Below are 16,899 nucleotides of genomic sequence, written 5' to 3' on the forward strand. Positions count from 1 at the left end.
TCTTTTTGTCTTTTTTTTTTTTTTTTTTTGAGGGTGTATGCTTAATGAACGGCAGATTGGTTGAGAAGCATTTTCGAAGTACTGTGACAAACAGTCCGTAGGAACAGACAATTTGGGGGCAGAGGGATCGGTATCCGTTTTTATTTTTTAGATTTCAGTGGAGTATTACTATTTCACATAATTGAGAATAGGAAACTTTGTGTTCAGAATTATAATCCTACCTGTAAATGCAGTAGAGTCCTATCATAAAACTCCATGAATCTTGGACTAATCACTTTACCAAACGAGCCACACAATTGAAATGGAGTACCTTGAAAATACATCTCCAGGGGAACTGAGCATTTCAACTGTTGCTAAAGCTTCTGACCAATGTTCTGTGTTATAAAGGTTCTTTATTTCCTTTGAATCCAACTGTTAAACCCAGCATTCACATGCAGTTTAAGTACTAATAAAAACACAAAGGATACTTCTGGAGAGTGGTCCTTTTGGTAGACTTTCCTTGTTTTCCTTTGCTTTGGTTGATGACATCTTCACTTTGTTCTGACACTTTCCCTTAGGGTACTAGTTCACAGACCGACTTTCTCAAGCCAGATTGACTCTTCCCACCATTAGCAGCTTGGGCAAGTTACTTTTTTATGCCTCCATTTCTTCTGTAAAATAAATAGTATCTCCTTCATAGGTTCATGTGAAAATTAAATGAGGAAATAACTTGCATATCTCTTTGAATGCTGCCTACCTTATAGTAGGCACCCAAAAGGTAACAATGTTAGCTGTTCTCTTGAATCTTCTCACAGAGCTTCTCCCACTTTTCTCTAACATCTCTGCTCCCAACCTCCCTGCCACAAACTCTTTCTCCTTATGATTAGATTTTTCAATATCAATATCTTGCTATTTGCTATTGCATAATGAAATTTTACCCGATTTTAGTAATTTCTTAATTTAAAAGTTGCCTTTTTTCACATAGTTTTTGAAGAATGCTTTCAACTTCTGTGCTTTGATTAAGTTGACAATTTTTAAAATTTCTTTCCCAGGGCAATTTCTAATAAATGAGTTCTGTTAGCTGTGCTTAAAATGAAGGAGAAAAGAATAACTTTAGCATTAACATTTAGTTAATGTGCTGAAACTTAAATGATTCATAATGGCTAAATACCTGTTGTCAAGGTATATCTTCTAGGACTGATGTTGGCTTTGGTGGTCTGTAGACTAGAACCATTTAGCCATATGCATGGCTCTGTGGATGACCCTGTTATAGCTATTAATTCTGAGTACAAAGTGGTGTGTCTTGTATTAGAAGTCTATACTACATATCAGTGTTAACAAAAACCATTTATAAATTCTTGCTTATGACAGGTCTCTAAGATGAGTCTTTAAACGGTTTCTTATTACCATTAATGGAAGACATGAGATAAAAGGTGTGGCAGCCAGCTATTTGATCTACTGAACCTTTTGGTTAAAAACAATGGATATGTGAGCTTTCCTATTGATATTATATTGTCACAATTTTTCTAGATTATTTTATTGAGCTAATTGTTCTTTTTATGTAAATTTAATTAAGATGTATCTCCTACTTGGTAATCTTTTCTTGTTTCTGCTCTGTATTATGTGTACTATTAATGTGTTAAGATGCTAATCTTTCTAAGAAAATTTATTTGTACTTAAGAAAAAAAGAATTTCCACAGAGCATAAAAGAGTGTCTTTCTTTTTTTTTAACTTGCTTAGTCTGTGGACCTTTCCCCCATAGTAAGTGCTGTGGTTTTGTAGCTCTTAAAATATACACCGACATTCTCTAAGAAAGAAGCAGTATTTTCACATCTTTTATTATGTTTGTGTCTTGTATGCTAAGGTCTTTTTCTTTTTTTGAGAGAGAGAGAGAAACACATGTTTGGTGAGTTCATATTTCTTAAAATATACATGATTCTTCTGACTGGAATCTAATGAAATAGGACTCCCATTTGAAAACCAAAGAGTTAAGGCTACCACACAGGATACAAGTGATCAAATGATTAGCCAGGGGCTAATAGAAATTCTGGAAAGAATGACAGATTGTATATTAAAGAGAAATATGATCTCATATTCATTATAGCTTTATACATCTAAAGATCCAAAAGAAATAATAGAAAATTACCAAAAGAAATAGATGGCTGAAGCTTCAGAAATGCATGTTAGTGCTGGATTAATTCAAGCAAGAAAGACTGATGGGCAGATAGTAAATTACGATGTGTAAGGGTCTGCATTCCTTGTTTTTGAGGTACTTTTGTCTTTGTTTTTTTTTCCTTAAGACATATTTAAGTAGTTTTTGGCCAGTTTCAAAAAATTCAGTTTCTGATTTTCATCATTGTGCCATATTTATATAGTTCTTTGGAATAAATAAAATCTTATAAAGACTCCAAATCCACGAGTGGAAGAGGTTAATCTAAACCACACTTCTGTTCTGTGCCACATTGATAGCATTTTTCCTTATGAGAATGTAAACAACAGAACACATTTTCACATATAGCCAGTTGTGATACCCATGACTATTAGAAAAGAGTCTGCAGAAATGTCTCCATGGGTTTCACTCAACAGCTGGCGGAAAAGTAGTTGTAAAGTAAAATATACATGTATGCATATTTTCATTACAGACAAGTGATTATTTAACTCCTAAATTTTACTTTGCCATAATTACATGTTATTTTCCTAAAATATTGAGTTTCTGTGTGTGTATGAGTTGTATTGTCTAGCTTCACACAAATTTTCACACAAACTGGTTTGTATTCTTTCTTTCTCTGAAGTTAAGTGGTCACACAGCATTGTAATTGTGGAAAAGTTCAGCTACTTTCAAATATTTTGATATAGAAATACATATTCTTCTTAATTATTTTAGCCTTTTAATCAAAATTTCCCCAGATTTTTGCCATTTAAACTTGGTGTTCATTTGAGTGCTTAGTTTTTGTAGGTCCAAGGAGAAAGTGAAATATTTCCTGAAATATCAATAAGTAATAAAATTAATGTGAACACTCTTTATTCTTCATGGACCTTTTCTTGTTGGCTCTTGTCTTTTAATTATGTAGGTTACTAGGAAGTTTTGAGACAGACAATGTTAGGTCCCGTATTTCACTTCCAGGAAACAAAGTGAACAGTGTCCTGTCTGCTTCACTCGTGAAGTTTCATGGTCAGTTCATCGGTATTGTTGGGAGGGCTCTTTGATTTCCATCTACACAGATTTTATGTTTCTTGATTTTCGTGTATCTCAGAACTTTCATAGTGACCCACATGTACTTTGCCTCTAAGGGGAAAGAGAGTCTTATTCTGTTTCGTTTTGTTTTTTTTATTTTTGGGGATTCATGGTTTCTCTATATTTAAGCCTTTAAGTGTAAACTCAAGTATTTACATATAAATGAGTTCTGCATTCTGTAACTGTATTAAAACTTTTCCTGTATTTGATGGAAGATTTATAGAATTTGTTTTATTTATTTACTTGTTTATTTAGATACAGGGTTTTGCTCTGTTACCCAAGCTGGAGTGCAGGGGCATGATCATAGCTCACTACAATCTCAAACTCCTGGGCTCACTCAGTCCTCCTGCTTCAGTCTCCCCGGTAGCTAAGACTATAGGCGCGTGCTGCCACTCTCGGCTAATTGAATTTTTAAATTTTTTTATAGAGAAGTGGTCTCACTGTGTTGGCTGGTCTGGTCTTGAACTCCTGGTGCCAAGTGGTCTTCCTGCCTCCGCGTCCCAAACTGCTACAATGATAGTTGTGAGTCACCTAGCCTGGCCTGAATTTATTTTTATATAACTACATCAGAATTAGTGCAAGGCATTCACACCTTTTTTTTTTTTTTTTTGAGACAGAGTCTCACTTTGTCACCCTCGGTAGAGTGCTATGACCTCATAACTCATAGCAACTTCAAACTCTTGGGCTTAAGTGATTCTCTTGCCTCAGCCTCCTGAGTAGATGGGACTACAGGCGCCTGACACAATGCTTGGCTATTTTTATAGGCGGGGTCTCACTCTGGCTCAGTCTGGTCTCGAACCTGTGAGCTCAGGCAATCCACCTGCCCTGGCCTCCCAGAGTGTTAGGATTACAGGTGTGAACCATTGCACCCAGCGCATTCACACCTTTATGAAAACCTGGCCCCAACTGATTCTCCTGTCTTGGCCTTGAGAACATATGTAATTATAGGATAAAACTGATTCTCCTGCCTTGAGAAGGCCAAGGCAACTTAGCGAGACTCCCTTCTCTGCAAAAAAATTTTTATGCCACTAGGCATGGTGGCATACACCTGTAGTCCCAGCTACTCTGGAGGCTGAGGTGGGAAAGCTGCTTGAGCCCAGCAGCTGGAGGTCGCAGTGAACTGTGGTTGCACCACTGCACTCCAGCCTGATACACACAGCAGGATTCTGTCTCTATCAAAAAAAATAATTAAAAAATTATTAAATTGCTATAAACGCTAGTTATTTCTTAGATCCTCTCAGATAAAATGTGAGTAAAAATGCTAGCTTCAGGTTCTGATTGTATAATACAAATGAGCCCTGTTAATGAAATAGAATAAAAGTTGGAAGTTTTGTTCCTTTAATGTGCTTAATAGTTTCCATAGAATCTTCTCTAATCTCTTTTAGAGAACAATTTTAGATTTAATTCATTATGCATTGTTTTATCCTATAATTACATATGTTCTTAACGTGGGTAGCAGAGAGAGGAAGAGAGAGGGAATGAGACCTCTGTGGTGTGGGGATGTGGGGATACATCTCTCTAGTAAGGAAACAGGTCATCAAAATCCTTAGCCAGCTCCTTAAACTTCTGTTTCTGTGTCCGTTGTTGCTGAACTAACCATTAGCCCTGGACAGGGCTGATGATGCATAAGGGAGTTTTTCTAAGACTTCATATAGAATTTCATTTATAAATGACCTAGAATAAAAACCCTTTTTCTTACCCAAGTAGTTTGCTTAAAATGTAAAACAAAGGATACTTAGTGAATTTATCAGTCTTCTTTACAAAGTTACTTACCTGCATTCCTGGTACACATATGTGTATTTGGGGGACAGTGGATTATGAGTTAATCTTCTATATTTCTTCATACCTCTAAATGAACATCTATGTTCTTGGATAGATTATTCTTTAAATGTTTAAAAGTTACAGAATTCTAATAGAAATCATCTTCTTTTTCCAGCTATGTCATCTTATCTTTTAATGATTAAAACAGAGCTTCCTGCGGCTATCTCAGAATTTCTGCCTGGAGACTACACTGGGTAAGAAAAAAGATTTCACATTGTATCCATTCATTTATCAATTCAATAAATATTTATTAAGCTTTAGTGGCAAGTAAAACGACTGTAGTCCTTGCCCTCAAGACACTTACAAATCAGGCAGGTGTGGAGAAGTAATGGAGGAGAAAACTGTGAATGGTTTTTGATGACCCTGCGTACAAAGCGCTGTGAACCACAGGAAGCCCCAGATATAATTCTTGCATTCCTTGGAGGCAAGAGATAGGCTAAGACTGGTCTGAGATAGCTCTCAGAGAAAACAAAGGAGAAATGTCTGAGGGTATAAAAGATTGGGCGGGCAGGGGATGGTACTGACAGTAAAGGTCTTAAAGGAAAAGAGTGGATAGTATCGCTGTCACTTCCCAACCAATCATAGTGATAAAGAATGTGGCGATTACAACCAACCATGTGAGATTTGTATTATACAGTGTGGTAAAAAACAAAGTATTTGCAAGGGCTTAATTCTTCAGTTTCTATTTTTTAACAATATTATAAATAATTCTAAACCACACTGTATCTCCTTTTTCTTTTATAAAAAATAATGGGTTTAAAGACTTGACTCCACTTTTTATGGAACAACTTGTGCTCTTTTCTTTCACTATGTAGAACAAGAAAGTTTTAGAGAATGAACTTGAGAATGTAGAATGAATCCTTTTAATTGTCATTGAATTATTTCACAGTTTTCAAACCACAACACAAAACCTATCAGACTTGGAATATTTGGTTGTTTTGCTTCAATAATCGAACTTGTTCTGGAATGCTGGGAGGGTTTTGGATATTCAGTTTTTAGATTTGACATCTTGGCTTCCATTAAAGAATTCTGCTTGGACAAGTGCAAGTGCATATTTGTAAGGAAAGTATAGTTAACTTTAGAATAGAAACCATCGAGAAAATGTGATTGCAAATTGACAGGTAGACATTCTTAATGGTTTTTCATCACCAGAAGATAATGGTCCTCCGTAGAGTCCTTTATAGTTTACAGGCTTTCCACATTCATTCAGACCTGATACTCACACCCCCTCGTTTTATCTCATATAACTTTATCAGTTACATTTTGATTTTATACTCTCAGTTGATAAATACTTGCTGTAAGAAATAACTATATGAAATTCACTTTTGTATTTGCTGTGAAAACACAGCTTCTGTTACTCAAATTCTGTGTGAAAAAATAGATTTTATTGTTTAGGGTTAAGAGCTCAAGGCAGCATGAAGTAAAATGAAGGTGCTAGACTACGAGTAAGGATATGAGGTCCAGCTGCTTCACATTCAGTGACCTCAGGACTCTGAGTTAACTGCTTTGGGTTTGAGCCTTATGGGTATTTCTACCTGGTGTAACAGGTTGACACGTATTGCCTTCTTAACAAAGCTTTTGGGATGACCAAATAAGATACACTGCATACAAATGCTCCTGTGAGCTGATAGCACAGTGTCAATGTGGAGAATTAAGAAATTACAAATGACTTTAGTAAAGGTGGTGTTTCTCTTTTTGATGTGACTGCCAGGAAGCTCAGAGTCAAATTTAAATGTTTTGCATGAACTATGTTAATCCTAATAATGGTCTCATGTGTTTTCCTTTTTCTTGGTCCTGAATTTGGTGACATTTATTTACATTTTTTATTGTCACATGTCTTTGTGGAAAAAAGAGGGATATAAATACATGAAAAGTTTTAGAAATAATTAAAGTAATATGTGGCAGAACTGGATTTGAAACTTAGATCTTCTTTCTGTAAAAGGGATAATTTACCACAGCTTCATTTTAAATCATTTGCCATTTACATTGTTCAGGGTTTTTTCTGTTTCTTTAAAACAAAAATTAAAATAAACTTCCATCTCATATTAGGAGAAATTGCTTATAATATTGTTTTTATGTGTCAGAAATGGAGTTTTTAAATTGTTAACTGTGGTCAGTTTGTATCTTCTCAGTTACGACGTTTTAAAGTTGTGCATCTTTTTAACAACCTCATGTTATTCTAAATATAATGTGTATTAACTTATTTTAGATTTAAAGTTTTGAAAAAAATTAATGTCTAATTATGTTAATCGATTAGAATGTGGATAAATTATTGGTCTTTAAAGGTTAATGATGTAAAGTGACTAAGCATATGTTATGATAATTGACTTTACTATCTATACAGAGCAGTTTATTTCTAGATAGAGTTACATAGCAGTATTTCTTCTAAGAGATCAATATTTTAGGATTTGATTTAAAATATATTTTAATTAATATCTTTCAGGTGTGCTTATTTTCAGGGTTTTCTGTGAGTTTGATGTACCTTTGTGAAATATAAACCTTTATAAAGATACTATCAGAAAGAAACTTTGTATTCATAATATTCTAATTTCAAAAATTACTAAGTCAGAAGCTGTAATGCTTATACTGAAGTTTCATGATGCATCTATATTTTTAAAATCTATCACTGTTAAAAGTTGGAAGATCTCTGTTAACATTTAGTGATCTTGTCAGGGGAATATGATTGACACAATTAAGCTGTCTTGCATTTGAGTTACATAATTGATATGGGATGTGAGTAAGATCCTAATTCAGAACATATGATACTCTTGTTCCATTCCATTTGGGAATGAAATTAAAGCAACTTATAAATAAATCTGGTTTTCATTAAAATATGGAAAAAAACATCTGCATGCCAAAGCATTTGCAACACAGCTAAGGATTTATACTCCGTATTTCATACCTGGAACATTTTTATCATATAAGATTAAATCCACAGATCAAACAAGTTTCCTAGGAAGTATAAAACTTTTTACCCTAATTCTTTTGGCTTAGAGAGAGTGTGTATTTAGATCACAGTAGGAAAACAGGAGTCCTGTTAGATAATTCTTTATTCTCCCCTTAGGAAAAAAATGTAAAGTTAGTACATTCTTCTAAAATATTATTTATAATATAAATTTACTTAATGAGTACTTTTTGAGATTTCTTCTTACTAGTTTGTATTTCTCAAGCTAGGGTTTTATTTTGTAAGTTTAATCATTTCTGTTCATTGGAAAATCACCATTGCCAAACATAATTCATTTAGCTGTAACACACACATGAAGTCCAAACAAACTTTCCTGAGCATTACTGTGTTTCCTTTATTGTTAATGAATGGGAAAGAAAAGCACTATATTTACATTTGGATTTATTAACACAAATTAATAAGGATAGGAAATGGTCAATTATAAGCAGTAGCCAAGGAGGGGTAGAGAAATTATATTTTATAATATAATTCTTTTATACTCGGAATTTAAAGGTCAAGCCTGTGCAAAGCACAATCTTGAAATAAATGAGGCAGTATCTGAAAAATACAATAAACGTAGAGTAGCTATTGATAGTAATTTATTTGCATCCCTACTGTCACTAAGGTCATCATCACCCTCCTTTTGTTGATTTTAAATGGAGCTGCTGAGCCAGCTCATCTAATCTCTGATCTCTGCCAGCTCTAGGGTGCCTAATGCTGTGATTCTGAGTTGCTGCAGGGAGGAGGTCAAGTCAGACTGTGACCCACAGTGCTTTGGTCAGTCACATAACTTGTGTGGACAGAAATGAATTGTGGTTTGAAATGGTATAAAATATTATAACAGTTGTCCAGGATTTCAAAAATTGCTCCTTGATTCTTGTCCAAAAGGAAAGAGTCCTGGTCCTAGAAATTAGCATGTTCTACCTTCATGGCATTTTTTTTTTCCTTTTAAAGAGAGAAAATGGTTTATAATTATTTTTTGATTTATTAGGGTAAGAACACTTCACATGAGAGCTACTGCTCAGTAGATTTTTAGGCGTACGATATAGTCTTGTTATCTGTCGGGGACAGCAGAGCTGACAGCTGGAATCTGCTCTGGTGCCCTCTGTTCTCTCTTGGAGTAGCAACTGTCTAGGTCTGCTGTGGGGTCTTAAACGGAAAGGCACTTCAGACATGGAGCCCTGGGCTTTTTGCCAGCTTCAGAAATGTAGTGGCCAGGTGTTCCTCAGTGAAAGATACTTTGAAATTCCTGTTATGTTCTTATACAAGAGTGCCTAACAGGGGTCCTCAAACTTTTTAAACAGGGGCCAGTTCACTATCCCTCAGACCATTGGAGGGCCGGACTGTAGTTTAAAACAAAAAACTATGAACAAATTCCTATGCACACTGTACATATCTTATTTTGAAGTAAAAAAACAAAACAGGAACAAATACAATCACACCACCTCATGTGGCCCGCGGGCCGCAGTTTGAGGACCCCTAGAAGATCAACATGTTAATACCATTGTGTATTTTTAATAAGCGTGCTCTTTTAGTACTTCCTGCGTACCAGGAATCGCAGGGCGTTGAGCATCAGGTCCATTACAACTAGGAGTATTTGTCTGCAGGTAATAGTAATGCGTTTCTTTTCTTTTTTTTTTTTGTGGTTTTGGCCGAGGGTGGGTTTGAACCCACCACTTCTGGCATATGGGGCCGGTGCCCTACTCCTTTGAGCCACAGTCGCCACTCAGTAATGCATTTCTTAAGGGCACAGATTAGGGTACTGTTTCTGTCACTGGTCTTCTCTTAGGTCTGTTGAAGAGGAAGTTGTTAGCATGTAATGGTAATGATTTAAGATACACTGAGGAGGATCCTCATAAACCCCAGTGTAAAAGACACACAGTGAACCATGGAGTCCATGGTAAACGCCAAGGGTGGAAACCCGTGTAGAGGAAAACTCTTAACTTAAAGTGGCAGTGGAAGACTTGAGCTAGATGGTAGAGTGGGGATTTAGAGATCATCTACTACATGATTTGAAAAATTAATCAACCCTCTCAGTCTTTGATGCTCCCAGCTCCCACTTTAGCAGGATTTTACCTTGCTACTCTTGGGCATGTGTGTGTGTGTGTGTGCGTAGGCTTCCGTGTAAAACTATGATAGCTATATTACAAACAAATGTGCAAGAGAAGCCAAGGAATTCGTATGCCATCACTAACCTCCCTTTTTTTTTTAACAATTTTTCCCAAAAAGCTTTTACATATATAATAATCATGTATTTTAAATTTATAACATTATCATTTTCCATTTCACTAGATTATCTTTTTCAAAAATCTATATATCACATTTCTTTTGAGTAAGGCATTATTGACCTAAATATTTTCTTTTATTTATTTATTTATTTATTTATTTATTTATTTATTTATTTATTGTAGAGACAGAGTCTCACTTTATGCCCCTTGGTAGAGTGCCGTGGCATCACACAGCTCACAGCAACCTCCAGCTCCTGGGCTTAAGTGATTCTCTTGCCTCAGCCTCCCGAGTAGCTGGGACTACAGGCGCCCGCCACAACACCCGGCTATTTTTTTGTTGCAGTTTGGCCGGGGCTGGGTTTGAACCCGCCACCCTTGGCATATGGGGCCTGCGCCCTACTCACTGAGCCACAGGCGCCGCCCGACCTAAATATTTTCTAATGTAGAGCATATAGGGTTCACCCACAGCTTTTTAATAAATTATAAATAATTTGTATTCAACACCTTAATGCATATAGAATTTTCTCTATTTTGTATTATTTTCTTAGAGTAGATTGCCACTGCATTTTTTCTCTTGCTACCTATTATCGTTTTCATTCGGAAGGCAGTAGTTAGTTGACAAGATCACTAACAATGTATGAAATCTAATTTTGCCGTATCCTCTAATATTATTTTTTAATCATTTTGCTAGTTTAATGTCATTATTTAATTAGTCCCAGTAATTGGAATTTTCTTCATGTATATTTACTGGTTGTACTTCTTTTTATTTATTTATTATTTTAAGAGACAGAGTCTCACTTTGTCACCCCCTCACAGTAACCTCCAGCTCTTGGGCTTAAGGCGATTCTCCCGCCTCAGCCTCCCGAGTAGCTGGGACTATAAGCGCCCGCCACAACACCCGGCTAACTGGTTGTACTTCTTTCATGAATTAGTTGGGTGTTGCAGCGGGCACCAATAGTCCCAGGTACTCAGGAGGCTGAGGCAGGATTGCTTGAACCCAGGAGTTTGAGGCTGCTGTGAGCTGTGAGTTTGAGACTGTATCTCCAAAAAAAAAAAAAAAAGAAAGAAAGAAAAGATTATCATGTTATACATACACATATATGATGTTTACTGATTATTAATTATATTGTTATTTCAAAATCACGAGAATCTGAGATGTTTGTTTTCAATTTTATTTTAAATGTTTTCAATAAATATCTTTTTACAAAAACCTTTGTTCTTGCTGATTATTTTTTAATAACCTTCCTAAGTGTTCAAGGATATAATTATTTGAAGGTTCTGTATATTTATTGCCAAATTGCTTTCCAGAAATGTATAGTTTATACTTTTACCATTTTTCTGCACACTTCATCACCCTCGCTAACATTGTTATCTTATTTTTAAATATTTGGTAAATTTTTTTGGTATTTATTTTGGTATTTTGGGGGTTTTTTGGTATTTATTTTTTAATATTTGGTAATTCATTAATTATTAATGAATTTACATGTAGAAAATCTCACCATTTTGATACATTTTCTACATGTAAATTCATTAATAATTAATAGGATCCCATAAGAACATTTTAACAAAAGGCTAAAGGCTTTTCCTAACGGGTCGTTGTAATGTAGTTATAAGTATGAACAAACACTGGGGGCCTGGGCCTAAAACAGAACTTTTTTCCTAATAGGTCTTGGTACCTTGATGGACAAACGCTACTAGTAGTCATCTGTGTTGGTGTTGTATTCCCTCTTGCACTTCTTCCCAAAATCGGTAAGTCTTTATAAAAGAGTGCATAGTTTATTTAGAAAATAGAAAGGGAGGCAGGGAAGCGGGTGGAGGAAGTGGGAGGGAGAGAAACATTGAGGGGCTTTTAAATTTTACAGTACCACATTTTTGGCAGAGGGTGGTGGTTGAGAATAATTTTAAACTTGGACTTATTTTAGGTTGTTCAACCTTCAGTCCTGCCTAGTTAACCTATTACTTGGTTGCAGTAGTATTTTGTCTGCCCCAGTAAAATAAAATCTTTACAGTGGAACATTAAAGAGCAGCCTTTCCTGACAGCGTACCATTAGTGGTAAGCCAGTTCCAACTCTGCTGTACAGAGCCGCATAAATGATCAGTGACAGATAGTTGGAATGTTGGTATTCTGAGCCCTAAGCCCCAGATACCAAGTACTGTAATAGAAAACATACCCAAGATGTATAGCTTTAGTAGTACGTTAAGATCACTTTCCTTATAAATTGCTTTTTATTTTACTATTATTTTACAGGCTTTCTTGGCTACACAAGTAGTTTATCATTTTTCTTTATGGTGTTCTTTGCTCTTGTGGTAAGTTTAAAATATAATGCATTGCTTATCTCCTCACAAAAATTGGACTTACTGTGTTAATGCCTTTTTTCTTTTAACCGTGGTATGTTGGAAAGGATATTCCATTTTATTTCATTGTTATTAAAAGCATTTTGTTCCACAGAATGATTTCCTCTGTTGTATCTATTTTGAAGAGGCTTAGCTAGAGCAGCATTTCAAATTCAGTATCCCAAGTGGCTAACTAGAGAGAGCGCACGCCAACTCTGTTAAAACTGTTTGGGTAGGACTATAATTCTTTGTGTAAGTATATCAGTATATTTCTGTATGATATTAGATGAAGAATCACCCTGGGTGTAATCTATAAAATCTGTTCGATACTATGCATCTTAATTTTGAAACTTTGTTCCATTGACGAAACCAGAACTTCTGGGACTTTCTCTATTAAGGAGATCTAGAGAGAACTGGGGGCCTGGGTTCTCTTCTCAGATCTGGTTGATTCAGCATAGCTAAGTTCTCATAAAGACACTACTGCAAATAAATATTTTTCTTTACATATGGGATGTATTTCTTATTTTTGAATTAACTAACTTGTATTATAATTTAGGAAAGTATCAGATAACAAATTTAACTTATTTGGGCGGCACGTGTGGCTCAGTGAGTAGGATACCGGCCCCATATACCGAAGGTGGCTGATTCAAACCCAGCCCCGGCCAAACTGCAACAACAACGACAAAAAAATAGCCGGACGTTGTAGCAGGCGCCTGTAGTCCCAGCTACTCGGAAGGCTGAGGCAAGTGAATTGCATAAGCCCAAGAGCTGGAGGTTGCTGTGAGCTGTGACACCACAGCACTCTACCAAGGGTGACAAAGTGAGACTTTGCCTCTAAAAAAATAAAAATAAAAAAAGCAAAAAAAAAAAAAAAAAACAAATTTAACTTACTTAGAAATTATAAAATAATTTAAAAGAGTATTTGAATTTATTTCCTTTTAATCCTTCAAAAAGGATCTTAACATCCTAAAGATAGCATTTTTTGTGTGAAATTGTTTAAAAATCCTTTTTTTTCCCTTTGTGTGGCAGTTTATTCCATAGTCAGTAGCTAAGTGTCAAACCTTAAGTAGTGTTAAACATTTTTAACTTGCCAAGAATATGCATATCCACATGGCCTTTTCATAAGCTTGGTTGAATTCTTCTCTGTTACTGGCATGCATCAGAGCAAGGTGGTGTATCTAGACAGTAGTTAAGCCTTATGATAGAGCCAGGTCTCAAAGCTGTCAAAACAACCAAGGGACAATTAACCTGGGCTAAACTATTTCTGAGACATAAGGATAAAACAATTTTAAATTATTTAAAGAAAGTGGAAGCCAACCTGATTTCAGTGTATGCAAGTGTTTATAATCTAATGAATGCTCTTAAAACTAAAAATATTTAAGTGTTTGAATTTAATCATTTGTTGAATTTATCAACATTGAAATCATTCCTTCTCCTTCCCCAATTGTCTGCTTTGTGTCTTATAAATAAGTGAATGAAATGAACACTTGGTAGGCTTCATATTGAAGAGGGAAACAGTAAATATTTTCATTATAATTTGAATATCACGAGACGCAGTTAGGAGTGGCCTACATGCCCAGATGAACAGATGGGTGTTAAGGAGAAGCGGTAGAGAGTAGAGATAATATGTTGGATTTTCCCTCGGCCGATAACTGGCAGTTCAAGCACTGCATAGGTAGGATTAATTCAGTTTCATAACCAATAGCTTGAAGCAGGTGAAATGTACTCATAGACTACGTCTGCCGTAGTTTTTGTCATGGCAAACACTCTTTAATTCAATGCAGATTTCTCTGTAGCCGTCGTATGGAAGTAATACCCTGATTCTGCGTGTATCGTATTGCCTTATAAACATCTGCTCAGATTCTTACCTGTGAGCACAGTGTACTCTGCAATGGACAATGAAAATTTCTTTGTATACTTTTTAAAATGCTCTTTTTAATTGGCATATTTATTTCAGATTCTCTAAATGTCACTTTTGAATACATAGCAGTTAGGAAAAGGAAATGTGTGTGCTAACCCTAAATGTTTTGAAGGATGCCAGTTTCTGTATTGATTTCTTCTTGTCAGAAATGTTTGTAAATATGTACAACATTTGTATTACATTTTTAAAATACCAGTCTAGAAAATAGTTATTTTGTTAATTTTACTCTTCAAATAATGCAAATCAAAACCTATTATCTGTTTTCCCAGATTCTTATTTTCATAAAAAGTTTTAACATAAATATTTTACCCCTCTAAAATTTTAACAAAAAATTTTGTTGGTGGCTCAGAATGATGGTAACCAGATGGATTTACCTTTTGGGGTAAATTTACCTTTTTTGGTGCATTTTAGAACACAAGTGATAGTCATTCTTTCCAAAAGTCCCGTCTTAAATACAGATTAGTATTCTAAACAATATTTCAATAGGTCACTAATCAAAATAGGGAACTATTTAAGTGAATATTAGTCAGAAGCTTCCCCTCTGTTGAGCACTGTGCTAGGCATCAGAGGGCAAGGACGTTTAACCTGGACGCTCCTGTGAGTATCTGTCAATCTAGTAGGGGAGCTAAGGGAGGTCTTTTGTACAAGTAAACACGTATTTTTAATGATCTCCCTTTTCCTTTTGTCTTTCTAACCCCCGGAGTGATCCTCCTTCCCTGTTAATCTTCTCTTTTTCCCACTGCGTCTCTTCCCACTCTGTACTTCCCGTCCACCCTATACCACCATGCAGGCTGGAGGTTGGGATTTACAGAGAAATAACCGCTGATAACATGGTACCCGGTACACAGCAGGTACTCAAGTCATGACTATTTCTGCTGACACCCCCGGTATGTAGGAAGGGAGAAAAGTGGGGGGCTGGGTTTGGAGCAGTTTCAGCAGGACTGAAGAGAGAGACCAGGAATAGCCTTGATGATTCTCCAGCTTCTGCCTGGTCCTACCCTGGTCCTACCCTGGTCCTTTTTTTTTTAAATTGAGAACTTCTCAGAAAAAAATTTTTAAAAGATTATTGCTTTTGATTATGTTCTTTCCTCTTCGTATGGTAAGTTGACTAGTTTTATTTCCTATTGAAAACTTCATAATTCAAAGCAACTTGCCCAGTTTTGGGGCAATCAAGTTTTGGGGTGAGATCTTTAATTAAGAATGATTCTTTAGTTCACTCATAAACTTACTCCTAAAAATGTTTTCTTTACCAGCCCTGGCCAAAAAAAAAAAAAAAAAGTATAAAAAATGTTTTCTTTAGATTTGTTCTGTCACTGTATAAATTTTTGATTTAATTAATGAAAAATCCAAAACGAGGTAAATACCCAATGAGAATGAGAATAGTGTTTACTCCTTGGTCTCTTGCAAAGGACAAATCCTTCCTTTATTCTCCCTTGCCCATTTGGATTCAGCCTGGAGCAAACATTTACTGAGTAATTATGTGCCCTGAGAGCCAGGCAACAATGGTAATGTTGACACAGCCACAACTCTAGGGCTAGGAACAGGATGGCCACAATTAAGAGGAAAGTCCTGAAACATTTTCATTGATTCATTCTGGGAAACAGCATCCCTCTGGACTTCTTTCAGTGTTTTTAAAAATTTATTTTACCAGCTAACGTTCCGTAGTTACATGCTCTTACTCGAGCCAGCTTTCTCCACATTTGGCAAAAAAATAAATAAATAAAAATAAATAAAATAAAATAAACCTGTAACAGTAAGTAGGAGCAGCACTTACACATCCATCAGAAACCCCTGAGCTCCTCCTTTGCGTAAGGCAGTGGTTCTCAACCTTCCTAATGCCGCGACCCTTTAATACAGTTCCTCAGGTTGTGGTGACCCCCAACCATAAAATTTCTTTGCTAGAGCAATGAAAATAATTTTATGGTTGAGAACCACTGGCATAAGGTCTGCTTATTTCTGCCTGTGACCGTCCCCCAAACTGCTATGAATACAGAGGGTGCCCAAAAATGTATACAGATTTTAAGAAAAGATAGAACTATATTAAAATTCTATTGCTTAAGCCACGTTTGACTTCCATGATTACATAGATCACTATGAAAGATTTGAGACAGGCTGTGTTACAGTCCATTATTTCATGCAGCAGTCGGCAGCGTCCTTTGGGGTTGATCTGCCTGCGCTCAGGCAACTTGCTCTGCTCGTGGGGGCATTGCGGGGAGGACATTGGTTTCTGTCCTTGCAGCCTTTACATTTCTTGATTGTATATCTCAAACTTTCACAACGACCCGGGTACAAGAGATACAAGATCCAAGGTAGCAAACACTTTTGCTGTATATTGAGGATAACAAATTTAATGCAATTTTTTCCTTTCTTAAAATCTGTATGCATTTTTTGGCACCCTCTGTATTTCTCTGTCCACTCCTGAGACCAGGTTCATAAA

The 16,899-nt window shown here is 35.9% G+C and overlaps 1 protein-coding gene across 5 annotated transcripts in view; it reads left to right on the forward strand.

Annotated features, from left to right (window-relative positions):
• SLC38A6 (solute carrier family 38 member 6) overlaps nucleotides 1-16,899 on the forward strand; it is a 73,800-nt gene that overhangs the window by 45,439 nt on the left and 11,462 nt on the right. For 4 of the 5 annotated variants that reach the window (XM_053602559.1, XM_053602562.1, XM_053602563.1 and 1 more), the window contains exons 6-8: nucleotides 5,151-5,229; nucleotides 11,874-11,956; nucleotides 12,456-12,514. In XM_053602559.1, the coding sequence (XP_053458534.1) occupies nucleotides 5,151-5,229; nucleotides 11,874-11,956; nucleotides 12,456-12,514 (221 nt within the window). The remainder of the gene's footprint in view (nucleotides 1-5,150; nucleotides 5,230-11,873; nucleotides 11,957-12,455; nucleotides 12,515-16,899) is intronic. The other variant, XM_053602561.1, reaches the window with a different exon arrangement.

Source organism: Nycticebus coucang, chromosome 9 (assembly GCF_027406575.1).
Source record: "Nycticebus coucang isolate mNycCou1 chromosome 9, mNycCou1.pri, whole genome shotgun sequence".
Lineage (NCBI taxonomy): Eukaryota > Metazoa > Chordata > Mammalia > Primates > Lorisidae > Nycticebus > Nycticebus coucang.